Source organism: Larus michahellis, chromosome 16, assembly GCF_964199755.1.
Source record: "Larus michahellis chromosome 16, bLarMic1.1, whole genome shotgun sequence".
Lineage (NCBI taxonomy): Eukaryota > Metazoa > Chordata > Aves > Charadriiformes > Laridae > Larus > Larus michahellis.
This window is the reverse complement of record NC_133911.1, coordinates 5,833,828-5,852,545: the sequence shown is the minus strand read 5'-3', so window position 1 is coordinate 5,852,545 and position 18,718 is coordinate 5,833,828. Positions and strand designations below refer to the sequence as shown.

General features: G+C 55.1%; 1 protein-coding gene across 9 annotated transcripts in view; it reads left to right on the top strand.

The window, feature by feature from the left end:
• Positions 1-18,718, top strand: part of CASZ1 (castor zinc finger 1) — a 292,054-nt gene that overhangs the window by 181,402 nt on the left and 91,934 nt on the right. For 4 of the 9 annotated variants that reach the window (XM_074560818.1, XM_074560817.1, XM_074560821.1 and 1 more), the window contains one exon: positions 986-1,058. In XM_074560818.1, the coding sequence (XP_074416919.1) occupies positions 1,055-1,058 (4 nt within the window). In that variant the 5' untranslated portion in view covers positions 986-1,054. Of the gene's footprint in view, positions 1-985; positions 1,059-16,825; positions 16,980-18,718 lie in introns of those variants that run through there. The other 5 variants (XM_074560823.1, XM_074560814.1, XM_074560822.1 and 2 more) reach the window with 4 other exon arrangements.

Here is an 18,718-nt window from a genome sequence, read left to right as displayed (position 1 = left end):
AGGCGGTTTGGGCTCCTGGATTCAACCACAGACTCACTGTGCGTGACCTCTGGCCAGTTTTTCATTTCACTGCCACGTCTTGGGCAGTTGTGATAGCTGTTTTGGCAGGGTTGCAAAACAGAGACTGCAGGAATGGGGCAAGCACCCTTGCCACTGTGCATGAAGCCACTCCATGCTCCCTGTCACCTTCCGGCTCTGGGAGAGGGAAGTCCCTGGCTGGCTGGCTGTGGAGCAGTCCTCCCCCTCCCGCGAGCTCTCCTCCCACCCTGCCTGTGCAGGATAACCCCCTCCGGAAGTCTCACGGCACGGCTTTTATGCTCTGTCACATTTTTGGAACATATGGTTTTAAATAATTCAATTTACTTTTCATGTGTTTTGCTGTGACTTTTTTTCCCCTGTCCCTTTTCCCTTTCCTCCTCGCTCTGCATTCTCCAGGAAGGAAGACGTACAGATGAGTGGATAAGGGGGTTCAGTGCCTTGGGACCCAGTCCTGCACCCCATTGTCTTGTGCCCCATTGGTGTGCAAGGCAGGCCTCTGCGTTAGCACGCTGGTGAACCTCTGGGAAAGAGGGATCAGCAGAGGAAATGGGAAGATCAGAAAGGGAATAATTTGGCATGGAGCAGAAGGCACCCTTGGGTGTGTGGGCAAAGTACGGTGCAGACCAGCATGAGGTCTGTCTGTGGTACCTGGGAAGCAGGATTCAGGCCAGTAATAGCTGCTCTCTCTATGCTAAGTTGTTCCCAGCCCTCGTTAGGAGTCTCATGCACAGCGAAGTGCAGGAGTGCCGTGTGTCTCACGATGTGCATGGTGCTGCATGGTGCAGCCAGAAGCAGGAAAGCACTTTGTTCCCATGCGAAGTCGGAGTGCCCCGTGCTGGCCCTGCTTGCAGCTGGGTTCTCACCCAGCTTTTTTGAGTGTCTGTGCCTTGGCCCTTGGTCAGGTGCGCCCTGTGTATTAACTGGATCCTTTCTCTTCCCTCTCCAGGATGAAGTGAATTTAGAGAAGAAACCAGGCCTTGAAATCTCCGAAAGGTAGGAGAGACTTCAGACTGCAATGGGTATGTCACTACGCCCTCCTGGGTTCTCTTTTCCTCTGCGTGTCTCTCACACTTTATGGCCTGCTCGCTGTGGCTGTGTCTGCACTAGAACTTCTGGGGTTGGACCATTTTTAGTTGTAATGAGAGATGAAAACAGAAGAAGGTCTAATGCAGACATGGCCTATGTGTGTCCTAATCCTGTCTTTGTCTTTGTACAGCAGTTGTTCTGGGCGCCTGATTTTGTCATTGTGGGTTTTCCTCAATATCTTCTCTACTGCCTCTGTCTTTACAGATAAAAAAAGTGTGTAAGGTCTTTGGTGAGCAAGGTACCACTTTATCTTCATCCATGTGGGCTGGTGAGAGATGGATAAGGTCCTTTCACTGAAAAGGATGCAGTCTCCATCTCCTGTGAAGTTTTGCTGAGCTCAGTTCACATAATTTAGGATGGTGATGTGCATGCTTTCCTCCTCTTCTGGCATATTTTTATCTGTCCAGACTGCAGCACCATGCTGGTAGGAAGGAAACAATTCTGTGTCTCCATCAGAATCCTGACTTTTATGGATTTTCCCTTTACCTGGACCCTCATGCTCTGTGTTACTGCAAAAACCCCAACTTCACAGTCTCCTAGAGCTGGATGGTCACTTAGTCCATGCCTGGTAAGAGTTAGAAGCCTAGAGCCCAGGCAAATGAAAGGTGATTGCTTCTCTTAAAAGCCTTGTCTCTGTGTGCTGGGTAAGAGACCCTGTGGCACCTCAGGTGATGGTCACTGAGAAGTCTGTGCTGTGCCGAGGCAGTTCCTGCTGTCCTTGCCTCTTCGTCATGACCCCAGGGAGACTACAGTGCTCCCTTGTGTGTCACCTGAAGAGTTCCCACTCTCTTCCCCACATCTCTGTGCCGTACCCTCTGCAGCGCCGCCAAGTCTCGCCTCTGTCATTGCTTCTCTCCCTCCCCCAGTGCCAAGACCACTCTGGGACCAGCCTAGGGCAGGGTGGCGGTGGTGGTGGGGAGGGTGGGGAGCGCTCTGCCCTGTGGGACGTCAGCTCAGAGGTGCTGGGAGCACTCTCGGCAGTGTGTCTGTGCTTGGAGCATCCCTGCAGCAGTGGGGACCCCCGAGCCCCAACGTCAGGGAGCTCATAGGCTGAGTCCGAGCGGTATCGGAGGGGCCCGGGCTGGCTGGGGTGGGAGGGGGCCCCAAGCCAGGCTGGCCAGTGTCAGAGGTGACCGGTGGAAGGCCAGTGTTATGTAAATACCGCTGCTGTAACATGGCAGGCCTGAATGGCCCTATGCGTCCATCCATCATTGCTGGGGAACAGAAGCCTCCCTGGGAGCACGGGGGGCCGGCAGCGCGGGCCATGCAGACACAGGCAGCATGTGCCCTACTCATAAACTGTTTGTTTTCTTTTTGTCTCTCTCGTTTCGGGGCACCCCACTGAGAGCAACTCTCTGTTTTGTCCTTGCAACCTCTTCCCCAACCTTCCCCCCACCACTTCAGCCCTTCCTTTTCCTCCCTCCTTTCCCCCGCCCTTAAAAAAATGGGGGGGGAAGAAAAAAAAAATGAAAGTCCCCAGTTCACATTGCGGCTTCTTTCTCTGACTTCAAAGGCTCCCCATCATTGTTTGGGATCGGCAGGCAGTGGCCCTGAAAACGTGATCACAGCCGGGCACAGTGTAGGTCACCACCGAGCGCCATGCTCCGCGCGCTGAAAGGAACAGGCAGATTCTTCCCTTTTCATGCTTCACAACCCTGGTTACAGCGCTCTGCCTCACCCGCGTGCTCCTCGCTGCGTGGCTATTCTTGCTCTTTTTTCCTCCTTTTCCTCCCGCCCTCCCTCTCTCTCTTTCTCTCAGGTCCCTCATTTCTCTTTCCGTTTGCTCTCGTTCTGCCCTCCTCTGTGCCCAGCATCACACGTCTCATACTTTCTTCTCTTTCTTTTTTCTGTTACTTTTCTTCCTCACTCTCTCCTGCCTGCTATGGCACTGCTGCCCTTTCTCTCTCTTCCCTCTTTGGCGCTCTGTTATAGAATCGCTGTTTTCTTTCTCCCTTTTCCCTCTCCTGCAGGTCAGGCTGGAGGTTGGTTTCCTCATGCTCCCCGTTCCTGTTCAGTAGCAGCCTTGCTCTGACATTTGCCCGTGTTTCTGTCTTCCCCTGTGATATCTCATTCAATGTGCCCTAAATTGCGGAGGTTCTGTAATCTCTGGATTAGCCCCAGACAGCCTGCAGTCCTGTGCTCCCTGCAAGGTGCAAGCCAACTGCTTTCATGTGCAATGGGCTTACTCCCCCAGAGTTCGGCGCAGCCTTACGTGGGGAGGCAGTGTACGGTGCCTGCCAACAGCCTCGGCTTCCAAACTTGCTCTCTGGCTTTGCTGGTTAACCTGTGAGGAGCGGGCAAGTAGGGTTAGTGTTGAGGCCAAATTTGTGAAGACAGGCGCGGACTTCACGTCTGTCACAGGGGAACAGAGGAAACGTTTGAGTCTTGTGGGTTTCATGTGGAACATGTTGCTGATGGTAGTGCTGGAGGGCAGAGTTAGGCAGGGGTAAGGCAGAGTGAAGCAGGCCCAGCAGTTTGCATGAGCATCTGAGAATACTTTTGCAGTGGATTTCAAGTGGGAAACATCTCCTCGTTGTTTTGAAGCTTGGGCGCATGTTTGGCTGCGCGGTGAGCCACAGTCAGACGGCAGCTCCTTGCCTGCAGACATCCCCCCCAGCAACACCAAGAGTTTCTTCTTGGCTGCAGCAGAAGAGCAGAGGACTCTGTACCCCTCCAGCACCCGGCCAGGGTACAGCCGCCCTGCCCGGAAACAGAGATCACGGTGCTTGTGCCTCTGGTGATTTGTGAGGTTGTTTTAATGCCGAGGAGCCCACCAGGACTTGTCTCTTGCTAAATAGGCATATTAAGGGACATTGCGGCAGGGGTTATAGAGTAATAATTTGTCCTAATGAGCTGGTGTCACGTTCTCCTAGGCCGAGCTGAGTGCGAGCAGGAGCCGCGGTAGGAAGGGGCTGCACTCGCTGACCCGTCAGCCCAGGTTAATGAAGTACCGCGCTGCTTGCGGGGTCGGAGAGCAGAAGCTCAGCCAGCCTGCGGCAGCTCGGGGGGACTGAGGGGAAGGATGGGGCTCTCCCCTCAGCGGAATGCCCCAGGGAGAGGCCTGTGCCCTGCAGGACAGAGCAGCAGGATGCACGTTATGACACTGCGATCTCCGTGCTGGGCTGGCGGGCTGAGTGCCACCGCATCCTCATCAAACCGTCTCTGCAGGCAGAGGTGAACCTGCTGCAGCTGGGGTTTGGCAGAGCTTTGTCCTCATGCCCTGCAGGACAGCCCAGGTTGGCATACGTGGAAAGGGGCTGGAAGAGTAAGAGAGAAGAGATCTCAGCTCTTTTAGAGGTGCTCCCAAGACTGGCAGGGCTGAGCTCCCACACAGCCAGACCAAAAGAAAAATTCCTTACGACATCAGGGAATAGGTGCAGGCAAGTGGCCAGTGGTGGTGACCAGTGTCTAGCTGGGAGGTTTACAGAGAGATGCCACGTGTTCACCTTTCTCTGTGCACAGAGTGCATGAACAGCCAGAGGAAGTTCCCTCTGTCCTCCTTGTTCCCTCTTTCTCCTCCCCTTTTCCCCATGGCTTCCTGAGATCTTTCACCTTGCATGGCAGCTCTTAAGCCCCTTCCATCCCATCTGGGTAGGTGGGCAGCAAAGGCACAGGGAGAGGTCTGCCAGTGCCCCAAGACACTGAGGGCTCAGGCTGGCGGCAGAACATCCTGGGCAGCTGTGGTTTGAGCAGGGCTCCGCACTCTGCGGGACAGGGCAGGAGAAGCCAGGAAGGGGGAGTCCTGCCCCACCTGCTGCCTTGGGGATCCATGGTCTGCCTTGCCCTTGTGGATCACACCACCTGCTCCATGCTGGGGCAGGACAGTGCCCATGGCCACACTGGTGCCCTGCAGTCTACAATACAAACCCTGTATACTGTCTTCCTCCTCCTCCCACCTGTCTTTCTTTGCTCCTTCCCCCCCCCGCTTCTCTTTGCTTTTCTCTGTCTCCATCTCTCTCTCCCTTTCATCTACTCGGAAGGCTTTACTCTACTTCCTTGTCACCCTAATTGATTGCATTAACCTTTCAGCGTATTGGATTTCCCCAGCACCGTGCAGAGAGCACTGTGCAATATGCTTATAATCTGGGCTGTAATGGACAGGGAGCAGTCAACGAGCCCCTGCTCCAACAGGTTCTGCTGACAACTTCTTCTCGGGGAGGGGGAGAGGGAGCGTGCTGGTGCGACCAGCACGGCGCAGCCCTGGCCTCGCTGCTCCCCAGAGAGCTGGGTGGCCGCGTTAGCTTGTGAGAACAGAGTACTTTAAAAAGGATCCAGCTTGGGGAGCATGGGGAAATGTCATATTTGACCTTATTCCCATAATTTTTCTTTGGGTCTGAGCCCCCCTCTCCCCTGTCTGCTCTGTCTACAGTTTTGTTCCATCTGTTCAATACTAAATTAATGTACGCTTTACATTTAGGCACTTGTGGCAGGATTTGGGCTAGTGGCAGGATGAGAAGACAGTATCATGGAATATGTATGTTTTTATATCATGCTTGCCTTTGCCTTTTCCTTTAACTTTGGTGTATGAGGATGTGAGGGAGGTGGACACATTTCCTGGGGTTTCAAAGATAAAAGCATAGGAATGTTGTGCTCATGAGGAAGACAGCACCAGGGTGCAGAGAGATCAGGAGGCAGAAGCCCTGAATTATCTCTCAGGCTTGGCCTTGGGTAAGTCCTTGCACTCCCTGGTACCTTATTTCCCCCCCCAGGATGGTGGAGCTGTGATTTCGGTGCCCTGTGACGTGCTGCAGAGTCTGCAGGAGGGCTGTGGGGAGAGCTGGGGCTGTTATCTGTGCTCACTGGGCAAGGATGGGAAAGTGGCTGCAGACAAGCATTGAAGCCACACAGCCAAGCGTCACTGCTCACGCTGTCTGCGAGGCAGAAATAAACCCACAAGATCAGTGGCAAGAGCGTGTGAGTCTGCTCAAGGCCTGGTACCCTGCTGGTGGTCAGGGCTAGAGCTGAGAGATGCTTTGGCATTCATTTATTTTAAAGGACTACAACGATGGATCTGCCACAGTCTTCTGGTGATGGTGCCCCCTTTAAAGTATCCTAGCGCAGGCTTCAGTTCAGCAGAATGCTTTGAGGACCGGGTTGAGTTTTGCTTAAGCCAAAGTTATTTAAGCACGTTTTTAGAAGTTCCATTCAACGTGGACCATAGCATGAGACCTAGACCCTTGTGATGCCTTTTATAGCTCTCCTTTTTAAATAGCGTTTAGCACAAGAGGGGTCTTCATTTATGGTTATGGCTCCGTGTACAAACTAGCGATAGTGGAAGGGTTTCTGGTCACTTCATAGGTCTTTAGCTCAAGAGTTATGTCATCTTGTTAAAAGCCGAGTTAGTCCTGCCACTTTAGAAGGTGGCCCACTCTGCCCTGGGGACCTTTAGAAACTTTGCAAGGTCCTGAGCACAGCAGGAGGAGGGGACAGGGCTGTATCCCAAAAGGTAACGGTAAATTCCCAGTCTCTGTTTTTCCAGGGGTCAGAGAGACAAAAAAACTTTATTCCAGGTGATCATTCCAAAGAGCGGGAGGCTCCTTACAAGCCAGGAGGTAGTTGAGGGGAGGGACTTTGTTTTAGGTTAAATAGAGAAGGAATAGGAACAGGAAGCAAAGGATGAGAAATTTAAAACGAACAAGAGAGAAAGAGAGCGAGCGAGAGCAGCACCTCCTAAATGGAAGAGTAAACAGGCACTCCGAGGCATTAACTTAATTGATTGTTCTGCAACAGGCTGAACGCTGTGTTATTCTGTCGCCGTGGCAACAACCCAAAAAAATTGTCAGCCTGTTTGGATGAAGTGAAGCGAAACATTCTCTAATTTGCGGTGATCCGGGTGTTTGTTTTCCTTCCGAAGAGGCGGGGGCTCTATTGATCTATTGTTTGCACAGAGCTTTTTTTAATGGCGATATGGGGAAAGCAGGAGCTGGGGTGTGCTCCCGGGGCAGGTGAGGCGACGGGGGTGTCTCTGCTGTGTTTCCTCGGATTTGCTTTGCAGGGTGGCTGTGCAAATCCAGCTGAAACTCCAGCGGTAGGAACTGTCCCAAGGAAGCTTGAGGACAGGGGAAAGTGTTTGGCTGTGATGAGCTTGTGCCAGAGCTACTGCTTCGGTCCTTCCTCTTCTCATCCCTTTGGGTTCTTGCAGTCCCTTCTGTATTGCAGTCTCTGGTGTTAGGTAAGGACAGCTACAGCTGCCTCAGGGACATGAGCAGCTCTGTCACCCCCCAGCTCCCTTCCCAGATCTATACAATTCCATTTAATGTGTGCAGACCTGTGCCTGTGCGCACCCTGTACTTGTATGAATGTATTGTTGCACGCTCAGTACAAAAGAGGAGTCACGTTTGAGTTTTACCCCAGGACCACTGCTGTGGGAGGGTAACAAAGCACCCACTTGGAGCTATTAGAGCAACAGAGAGGTGAAATCCCTGGGCCAAAGGATGGGAGATTTTGTCCCAGGCTGCTCCAAGGGGCTGTGGGGGACAGGAGATAGGGATGGCCACAGTGGGATGGGTGGGAAGGGTGAATTACTCCAGGCACAGCGTGGACCAGACCCCAGGGGGCGGCACGGGTGGGAAGAGGCACCACAAGTTGTGCAGTGGCTTGTGCACCTCGTCAGCTGCGTCTGGCCACACACAGCCCTGGGGGCCAGGAAGGAGCTCCTGGGTATGCCACTTGCTGTCAGCACATGCTTGGTTTCAGAGTGAAATGTCGCTGCAGCACTTCCTTCAGCTGGGAAATGTTCACTCAGAATGGGAAAGCCCAGGAGACCGGGGAACAAGCCCACGTGGCCAGGGGTGAGCAGCAAGGCCTTGGGCCAGAGACACGATGCCAAGAGACGGGTTCTGTGGCAGCGGAGGGGAAAGCTGGCAAAAAGGTGCCTTACAGGCCTGCAGCAGGGGGAACAGGCAAGGATGGCTCCGAGCCAGTGGGAGGGTGAGTGGCAGAGGTGGCTCTGGGCCAGCGAAGGAGAGCAGAGAGGGTTGCCTCGTGACAGAGGATCAGTAAGAGGGACAGGCTGCTGACCTTCCTTGTGCATGGCCCTGCAAGGAGATTTTACCCTCTTGTTGGGGTTTTCTGCACTCCTACGGCCTTCGGGCACCCCCGTGTTTCCCATCCAGGCAGATCATCCTCATTACTCCTTGGCAGTGTCCCAGCCCACACGCAGCTCAGTCCAGCTGCAGCACAGGGGCCGTCCTGTTGATCCCTAAGATTTCAGGGAGAGCTGTAGATTATGTTAGCGTCAAGTGCTGGAGAGTGTTGCTTTGTGGGGTGTGCAGGGGCAAAAACCCACAGTGTGTCACCGTGCTCTTCCTGCCTCCCTCCCTGCTCCTTTCTGTGTTGTCTCAGGGGGTTTTCCTCCTCTGTTTTGCTTTATCACCCTTTTTTTCTTCTCCCTCTCTCTCTCTCCCTCTCCTCTATTTCACTGTCTCCATCTGGTTTTTAACTCTTCTGCTCTGTTGCTCTTTCTCACAGTGTAGACATGGGTGGGGATAAGAGGCTGTTGCTGGCGGGTGAGCAATGTCCCTAGGCACTGTGTCCTGCTTGGGGATCTGTCCCCCGTGCTCCCGGTGGGTGTGCGTGGGTGAGGGCACCGTGGGCAGGTGAGAGAGGAGCTCTTCACATCTCCCAGGAGAAAGCTGAGCTGCCAGTGAAAGTTTGGTGGTTATTGGCGTCAGGAGAAGCTAAATAACCCTGTAACTGGTATGAAGGTGAATTCACGGTCTAGTGAGCACTGAAAATACGAGAGGGCTCTGAGACAGGCAAAGTGTGGAGAGGGGAATACAATTCGCCCATGGCTCAGGACAGTGCTGTGTCTGTAGAGCGGTGCAGGGACGTGTGCTGTTGCCATCCTGAGCGTCAGCTGCAGCTCACCGCCTTCTGGGGGGCCGGCTGGGACCAGGAGGGTGCTCAGTACTGCAAGTTTGGCGACAAATGAGGCATGCACACGTTGACACGGCAAGAACGCCTGCAGGGAAAGTCTGTGTACCTCTGGCTGTGGGCAGCCACGTAACGTCTGACTGCACAGCCCTGTACACATGCGTGGCTGTGTGCCCACATGGTGCCATGAGGCTGTGCACATACGTGTGCGCAAACGAGCAGACAGCAGACAGCCGGACCCACCCAGGATCCCGCAGGTTCACATCTCCGCGTGTCCTCCTGTGTGTGGATGCATCCACAGCCGTGCGAACATAGGGGTGCAGGCACACACATGCTACAGATACAGTCCTCTGCTGTCTGTGCCGGCTCGCAGTCAAGTCAAATTCCTCTCTGGTTTAAGTACACTCTAGTCAGGCAGCACAGACAGATTTATCCCAGCATATCGTGAACGTCTGTGTGGTTACCTGCTGTGAGCGGGAGAAGAGTTGCAGGAAATCTATTCTCCTTCCAGCTGGGAGAGGCTGATGCCTTGGAGTACCAGGAGATGTGCAGAGAGGAAAACCCCTTCAGCTTTTCACCTGGAGCTGGTAATCTCCTTGCACCGAATCCCTGGAACCAGGGAATTGCATTTGAAGCTCAGCCAGTGGTGATTTAGTGTTAGACATTTGCAGAAGAGACTTTGATTAATTCGTAGTAAAATCAAGTAGCACTTGGGTGCCAGCACCACATTCCAGGGTGAGCCGGCGACCAAGGTGCGCGCTGGGCGGGCTGCCAGGTGCCTGAGCAATCCCCGCGGAGGTGGCAGCGCCATCCAACCCGCAGCCTCTCCCTGCTTGGGCTTCTTAATTATTAATTTATTTTTCTCCCTTCCTTGGCAAAAAAATAGTATTTGGTAACGACCTCAAATTGCAAAATGCTGATGATTTGGAGAATGTGTCACAGAAGCTCCAGGGTGATAAAGGGGAGACGAATCCCAGCCAACAATCCGGCTCAGCCAGTTTGCCTATTTATTAAAGAAAAAGCCCAGATCATTAACTTTTTTGTTGTTGTTCTGTTTGCCGGCAACTCCCTGCTGGCAACTTTCGGGCGCCCAGTAAATTAAACCGAGTATCGGCCTGGTTCGGGGCAGCCTGAGCACCTAGTTAAAGCTGTGAAATGCGTTAGAAACTGGCTTCGTTTATGTTAGCGCATGAATAAACCCTTTAGGGTACCACACGAAAGTGCTCTCTGGCATAAAAGCGGTGTCGGAAAATCCTCACTTGCTGCCTCGTGGAGGGTCAGGTATTGTAACTGGAGAGCTGAGCTTCGCTTCCCCTCCCGCTGCTTGTTCACACAGTTAATTGCCCCTCGACACGTTGCTGTGCCATGTTGGTCCCCGGAGAAGCTGGGCTGGAAAAGAGCATCTGTAGGCACAGGCTTTGTTGGTTCTCCATTTGGCTGCTTGGTTTGGTTGTTGAATAAAGAACAGTTTAGGGATGGGCTTGCCTGCCTGGTGCCTCTGTGAACTCCGAAAGTTCCTTGTGCTATCAGGGAAGGGTGATCACGTCCCCCTCCTCTGGAACATCCCACGTGTTCGCTGAAGTAGTGCTTCAAGCTAAATCAGTTTGCTGAGGGCTCCAGCTTCCCTTAATTCAGTGTCAGGACCAGGCTTGCATGGCTATTATTCAAGAAGCTTTATCAGAAGCACAAAGCTAGCATCTGCCCTCCCGCTTCCCTCTGGGCATCACCAGCTCTCCTGCCCTGGGTTTGGCACACAGAGACTCGAGGGACTGCCTCACGGAGCCCATTTGCAGGCAAAACTCGTTTCAACTCCTAGAGAGTCTCGGCTGTTAACGCTGGCTACGGGAGTGCGGTGGCTTGTCACTAGTCACTGGCAGAGCAGCGCAGAGGTGCAGAGAACCAGCTAGAACTGAGGAGCTCCTGTGGGAAAAGGGAGCGGAGATGCTGCTGAGATGGCTAGCCTCTCCCCTTCCCTCTTTCAACCCAACTGAGTTGTAATTAGGGCTGGATTTTAGGGTTTGCTCTCAGCTCATGTCCGAGCTCTTTCCCTCAGAGGCAGCCACCTTCTTCCCTAGGCCTGGTTCATGTCCCTCCACAATCATTTCTCTGGTGAAGCCTGCCCAGGCCCGTGCTCACGTGGGTGCTGATGGGAGGAGAAGGGTATTTTTCAAGGTTTCTGCTAGGTTTTTTTCTTCTGAAATACAAGGATGTGCAATTTTTTTAGTTTCAATTTAGCATTGGAGAATTTTATAATTTAGTAATTAAAATCTCTGATAGGCTTTAGAAATTGCAGCTAATTGAATTTAATGGGAAGATGATTTTCAATTTTATTTGATTACCCGGACCCCTGGCATTGGTATTTATGGGAAAAAAATGGGAAATGTGCTGTGTGGGCTAAGATGGCATAATTGAATTAGGGCTAATCGGATTTCTTCGTCATGAATTTCACTATAATTTTCCTATAATTTTCCATTAGATATCTAGTTTACAAATATTCACAAAGAAATGAAGCTCTTTCGGAATGGAGATTGCTGGCTAACAGGATTACAGGGACGATAGCTCGGCACTGCCAGCCCGGGCTCCTTCAGTAATGCAATCGCTGCGTCTGCCTCACACTTACCGCCCGCCGCTGCTCCCCGCACCCCCTCCGGCCCACTGCCAGGGCTCCCCAGGGGCCGCGGCCACGCTTTCTCAGGGGTCTGTGCTGCCTTTTCACAGTGGTGTCCATGTGCCACTTCCCTGCACTCGTATCCTCGTGCACGGGCACACATGTCCCTGCCGGTGCTGTGCTGGCACGTGTGCACGCGCGGCGTCGGCGCGTACCCAGGCTTGCTCGGAGTTGCTGGCGTGCGTGCTCGCATATCCCCTGTGTCAGCACCGGCGATGCTCAGGCAGCCTCGTTGCACAAGCAGGGCCAGCCCACGCGGATGCACGCGTGCTGCATCATGGGCATCTCTGCCGTGCGCTCGTCACCGTGTCTGACGTGCAAGGGGACACTTTGCCCTCCCTCCCTGTTGCTGTGGTGGGGATGCGGCTGTCACGTCCCTGAGGAGGGGTCGCAGTCAGTCCCCGCTGTATGCAGTCCAGGATCTCCTTTCTCTGCTCTTGCTGCCCATTTCTTACCTCCTCCATCATCTCCCCCCACTTCCCCACTGCCACTTCTAACGAATGAGTGTCTGTCCCGCGTGCTCCATCGGGAGCCCCAACATCCCTCTGTACCCGCCTCTGTGTGCCCCCCGTGGAAGCAGGGCTGACACAGCCTCTGCCTGTGATGGGGCAGGTAGAGCAGAGCGGATAACGTGCCAGCCTCCCTCTGCCTTCCCTCCTTTCTGCCTCTCGCTCCTGACCAAGCCAGGTCAAATACAGCGTGAATTTATGGGGACCATCCCTGCTCCGCAGCGTCAGAGTCCTGTAAAATCCAGCCTGTCTCTGCCTGTCCCATCTCTGCCACTTGCTGGGCTGCATGTTGAAAGCCTTTCCCTGTCTGCTGATGTGATCCGGCCCATGTCAGGACACAGTTGCTTGGGGAGAATGTCAATACCCTGGGGAGTAAGTAGGGTAGCGGCTCTTCTCTACCCAGAGCCGCTTGCCATCTCCATGGCATAAGGCCTTCCATATATGTCCAGAGCAGGATGGTCTCTGCTAAAACATCCATGACAGTCCAGCCCTGTCCTGGGTGCCCAGGCAGGCATCACGCTGGGGTGCTGCAGCAGCCGTACACAGGACCTCCCGTGTTTGTACACGTAAGTGACGGTATGTGTGCACATGGCGTGTGCCTCACGTTTTTGTTTGCATCCGAGCGTGTGTGTGCAGGAACACAAGCTGCCTCGCAGCTCCTCTAGACGGAAATCACCCCTTTGTTTTGTGTTTGCCCCATGCTCTGCAGGAGTGGGTCTTGCCCAGCCTGCGACTTGCCCTTGGGCAGCAGTTTCCTGGTGCCCCCGGAGGCCATCCCAGTGCCCGGTGTGCCGAGCTGGGGCTCAGGGGCTTTGTGGGGGCAGCTCTGGGATGGCTCAAGGTGGCATTTGCTGGTTTTGCAGGCAGAGTGCCAGGTACCTTCCCTGTTGGAAGCAGTGCCTGGGTAGGACTATCCCCTTGCCTCCTCGCTCTGAAATCCCCAGGCTGCACTTTTAATCACTGTAGTAAATTGTAACTAATTGTTAGTGCATTCAAACCCCTGCCACTCCTTCCCCCTAAGTCTTCTGTGCCCCTGTGGAACACAGGGATGCGCAGTGTACGTTCACTGCCGCATGGCCCGCTCCTGGTACAGTCATTCCCTCTGGGCAGTGGTCAAGAGATGAGCAGCATTTGGCTTCCAGCAGATGCTGGAAGCTGTGGAGCGTCTGGAAGAGCAGCAGCCACATGGTGGGGAGCTGGTGTCGAACTCTTTGAGTAATGCCAAGGAATAGTAAATGGCAGGAGCGATCCCAGCAGAGCCCCACCCAGCACACTGAGACTCGGCACAGCCGCTTTGGCAATGCTCTCTGGGCGCCATGTGCCAATAATGTGATTGAAACTGAATTGAGAAGGAAGGAGCGAAAGAGAAGGAAAGGGAAAGAAAGCACGGATTGTCTGCTCCTGCCGCCCAGGCCCCAAGGCCTCCGGGCGCCTCCCTTGACGAAACAGAAATCAAACAAAATTACAGAAATAGGGCAAGAGCATTTGCCTAATAGACTCCCCAAGCAGGAGCAGGAGGAGGAGCACAGCGCTGCCAGATCTCCAACCTGCAATCTGGGAGCCAGCGCCCTGAGCCCACATGAATCCAGAGCACGGCCCCAGGCCCCGGGGTCAGCTCCAGTGAAGGAGGGAGAAACTGCCAAGAAAATGGGCTAAGCATAAAAAAACAAAGGTAGAAGAGACACACAAAGGGGGACGTCCCACATATCAGCGTGACTCACCCCCTGCACAGCCCTGGCACACTGTCTGCGGGGAAAGCATTAAACTGTAATAATAATAATAAATTAATCATCCTTCCCCCTCCCATTGCACTTTTCATCTGAGGATCTCTGAGCACCTGGCAAACATTAATTACTGAGAGCTCCCGACGCCCCTGGGAGGGTGGGAAGGGACAAGGAGAGATCTCTTCACCTGCCGTGAAAGGGCAGCCGTGGCTGGAGCGGACGGGGTGGCTCTCGCCATGGCACGAGGGTGCAGTTCAGAGCAGGGTGAGGGGTGCTGCCATCCCTCCAGTGCTCCTGAGGACCAGGAGGTCCGGGAGCCGCTTTGTGCCAGGGCAGGGTCAGAAGCAGCTTTTCCTCGGAGAGGATACATACCCTGGAGGGATGGGGGACGAAGGGGAGATGCTGCCCTAATGGAGGGCACAGGGGTCCCCAAAGGAGCAGAAAGCTCCACAGCCTCTGCGAGAGGAAAGAACAAACTTTTCTTGGGTAAGAGGCAAAGGAGGGAGGATGGGGAAATAAAACCTGATCCTGTGACTGGAGATCGCTGAGATAGGAAATCAGGCCTTGCCATTGCGTCAGCTGCAGGGCGTGGACTTCACCTGAAAAAACACCTTGGCAAGTCGTTCATGCAAGGAGGAGTGGGAGGGACAGTGGGAAGTCTGTGGAGGGGATCCTCCGGGTGTGTTTAGGTTGTGTGTGTGGGTTCGTGTGTGTCATGGTGTATGGAGATGTGTGTATTTGAATGCGAGGGAGCACAGAGTATCATTTTCTCTGTCAGAGTGCATATGCATGTTGCGTGTGCGTGCTGGGATGGGAGGGGTGGGGAACATTTGTATACTGATGCATGAACGTGCTCAGCTCAGTGCATGTGGAAGAACAGGTATGTTTAGAGGGTTTGTGTGGCTGCATATGTGCAGTGACACATCCATGTTGTAGTATGTTCCCCCTCGGAAGGATTTGGGGATGGAGCTGCTGGGGCCTTTCTCCTAGGGAACAGTGGTGGTGAGCAGAACTCCTACTGCTGAAATATTAAGTTCATAGGAGAAGTGAAAATGGAGAAATGTGGGTGACGTGAGGTATCGTGAACTTACGGGACCCGTCAGCAACCTCACACCTGCAAGAAAGCGTCAGGTCCAAACTGAGCTATTACAAAGGCAGAGATGACCCATCACAAACATTTCTGGCCCTGTCCGTTGCTTCCCGGGGCCGGGTATTCCCTGGCAGGTGCTGTAGTGTCTCACTTGGGCGGGAGGGCCAGGGCAGGCTCTGACGGGGATTGTGGGTGTTGTTGGCTGGGCTGGTGTTGGTGCCGAGTGAAACACAGACAGGCAGGATTTTAAAGGCAGCACCGGGTGACGGTGCTGGTGGGAGCCAATGGCAATGGTTAGAAACCAGCAGGGGAGTTCGGGGTGATACTGGCAATGTTTTGCCCATCTCTCTTAAAGTAGGAGCTTGCCCACACCGGGTGGGGAGGGGACCCCATGCAGGGGGCTCAGTTCGGGAGCTGCTTGGCTGGGCTGTGGCTGCCAGGTGGCTGGCAGCACCCCAGGCGGGGCACGCTTGCTTCCTGCCTGACACTACTGTCCCTACCCTGCTTCCTGGCCCGGAGGGTCCCTGGGTGGCTCCGTTTCACCAGACTTTGTTTAGATTTTTTTCTGGGAGAAGCCAGAATACTTGTGGTTTTCACAGATGACTCCCCCTGTCCTCTTCCTTCTCCCTGCCCTCTGGCCCGGTGCGCTGCCCCTATGTTTGTACACATGCAAATGCAGCACTTGCTGAGATGATGAGTTGCAGTTGCAGAGTTGGGTTTCTGGGCTCAGGACACTCTCCGGGTGCAGCGTGTCCTGATGTGCAGAGCCAAACAGACCTTGGGCTCCTTCCAGCCCTGTGACTAACCTGCCCGGCCACTTTTGGCAAGTCACTTCCCTCGCCAGTGCCTCAGTTTCCCCATCCATGCAGTGGGGTAATGATGCCGGCCTCGTTTGAAAAGTACATTACGTTCTGCTTATAAAAAGGATTTAAGAGCTGGTTAGTTCACGGACTGCTCCCCAGCCCTGGTGAGGAGCCCTGCTCTGCCAAAATCCACTGAGCGAAACGTGGTGTGTTCACAAAAACAGCCTACAACCTGCTCAAAATACCTATTTAATCAGGTAAATAATCTGCTCGTTTGTTTTAAAGAAAGAGGCTTATATCTGTGTTTACCCAACACGCCTCTTAGAACCTCCCTCGCATTCTTTGCTACTTAGAAAAATAAAGCAACAAAAAATGAGGAAATTTCGCTGCAAAAGAAAACCCACCCCTCCTGTGGGCCAGGCGCTCTGGCAGCGGAGTGGCGCTGGTTTCCTGCGGGGCATTGGGCAAGATGCTTTAACGTCCAGGATTGTGACACCGGCCACCGGCGACGGGTACCCCACGGCCTCCAGCCCTTCCCGGTGCCGTGCCCCGCACCGCCGGGGCCGAGCCCGGACACGCGTGGGACGGCCGTTCTCGGGGCAGCCCGCTCTGCCCCTTGCCCGGGGGCTGCGGGTCCTGGAGCCCCCTCCCCGGGGCACCGGCGCCGCTCGCCCGCCCGCCCGCCCCCCGCGCCGGCGGCTCCTTGCCCGGCCGCCCCGGGGCTCCCGCGGCCACGCGTGGGCCCCGCGCTCCCCGCCGGCGGAGCCAGCGCCGCCCGCCCGCTCCCGCGGCCGTGGGGCAGGTGGCGGCGGCAGCCGGCGGCGATGGGAGCGAGGCACTGCCGGCGCGCGGCCCTGCGCGCCCTGGGTGCGGGGCTTCCCCGCGCTGCCTCCGCCCGAGGTGACCCCGCCGCCGCAGCTCGGTCCGGCCCCGGCCCCGCACCTGCCCCCGGCGGCGGGCCCGGCGCGGGGGCGTGTCCGCCGGCTGCCAGTCACCGCCCCCCGCGGCGGCCGGCGCCCGCCCCCGGCCCCGCTGCCAAAGTGACTCGGGGAGGACCGGCACGGCAATGACATCAGTGCTTTAAACAACTTGTTATTCGGGAGCAATCAGCTGCAATTAGGTATTAATTAAGTATTATGAAAGTTGATTATTTAAGTGAATTCGGCTTTCGTCTCTCCGACTATGGTAAGTACAGCACAATTGTCCTTTTCCTGCCCCCAGCCCCCCACTGCCGCTCGGCGGAGCCCCCGCTCGGTGCGTCTGCCGGTGCCCCCGGTGCGGAGCGCTCCCTGCCCCGGCCGCCCCGCCGCGCCTCTCGTCCCCTCCGCCGCCCGCGGGGCCGGGCGCTGCGGGGCAGTTTCCCCGCGACCCGGTTGCCGGGGGCCGCCGCCGCCTCCGAAACTTTTCCCGGCGCCGAGGCGGGTGCGCGGGTGCGGGGCGGGCGCACGGGGCGGCCGGGCCGGGCGCGGGGGCGGCACCAGGTGCTGCCGGGGGCTCCGCAGCCTCTTTCACTTTTCTTTCACTTGTTTTACGGAAGTTGGCTTCCTCTCCTGCCGCCGCTCCGGCCCCGCTCCCCCCGGCCCCGCAGAGGCGGGCGGCGAGGTGAGCCGGGGGCTCCGCTCCGCCGGGTCCTTCCCGGCAGCGCGACGGGCCGCGCCGGGGCGGCGGGCGGGCGGCGGGGCGAGGCGCGGGCTGGCCGGGAGAGGATGCGGAGGGGAAGTTTATGGGGGTTTTGAAATGATTCTGCGTTTATATTTGTTGTAAGTTGTGTGGGTTGTTTTCTCTTTCATTTCTTTCCCCTTCTGAGCTCTGGCGTCTCGTTGGTAAAGGTTGCTTGTCAGGTTCCCGTGCTGTCTAAATGAAAAGGAATTTAATTTATTTGGGACAAGGCAGTGTCAGATGAAGAGGCTGCTTATTACATTTAATGAGTATTTTTTTTTTTCCCAACCTGGGTATATCTGGGATGGGTTTGTTTTTGTCCTTCCATGTGAGGTGTATGAGACCTCCCCCACCCCTTCACATCTCGCAGGGAGGAGGAACGGTGGCCAGACTGGGGCAATGTTTTGGTTTTAGATTACAGGCCCCAGTATTGGGGCTGGGTGTGGTTTTGGTCGTAGCTTTTTGTGGCGTGTCCACTGGTTTTTGATCAGGTATTGGGATGGGGAGCAGGGTCTGGCCTGGTGGTGGGCTCTGCTGGGTGTGGTGGGGCCAGGGCTCTATCGGGCTGGGGCGTGAATGCAGCGGGCGTCTCGGGGGCTCAGTGTTCTGGTGGGTTTTCCAGCCCTTGGCCAGTCTGGGACAGGGTCCGTTTAGATTTCACAAAGTGGGCAAATTTGGAGTTTGGTAGGAATCCCTTGGGCCACATTACCTCCTTCTTTGAGACCTGGTCCCACCACTTTGGCCTGGTACCTGCTAACACAACCATACCTGCTCCTCCAAAATGGTGTAAGCCATTCTTTCCCATTTAAAAACTAAATGGCAGCAATGGGCTAAACAGGCCTGCGCTGGCGATCCGCCACGGTCCAGGTAATTACTGCCAGAGCGTATGTGTACATGCGTGTGTGTTGTTTTTTTTAATAAGGAATAAGATGGTAATAAACTGGTTGATGATTGACTGGGCCTGAACTATGTACTCTGATATTTTGATTTGAGAGGATAATTTTGCTGTCGTTTATTTCATTTATTTATTTATTTCTATCATTGATATCAGGAACCGAGCAGCTCGGGAGCTGCTTCCACCCGCGAGCCCGACGCACCGGCGCTGGTTGGGTCCAGCCGTGGGCGTGTGGCTGCCTCCCTTCTAGATCAAGGAGCTGGGAGGCTGCGTGGGCAGCCCAGGAGTTAAGGATGTGGTGAAACTGCAGGAGGGCAAATGCTTTAAAGAGTAACAAACAGTGATTTACCCCTGATCTCCATCTCCAGGA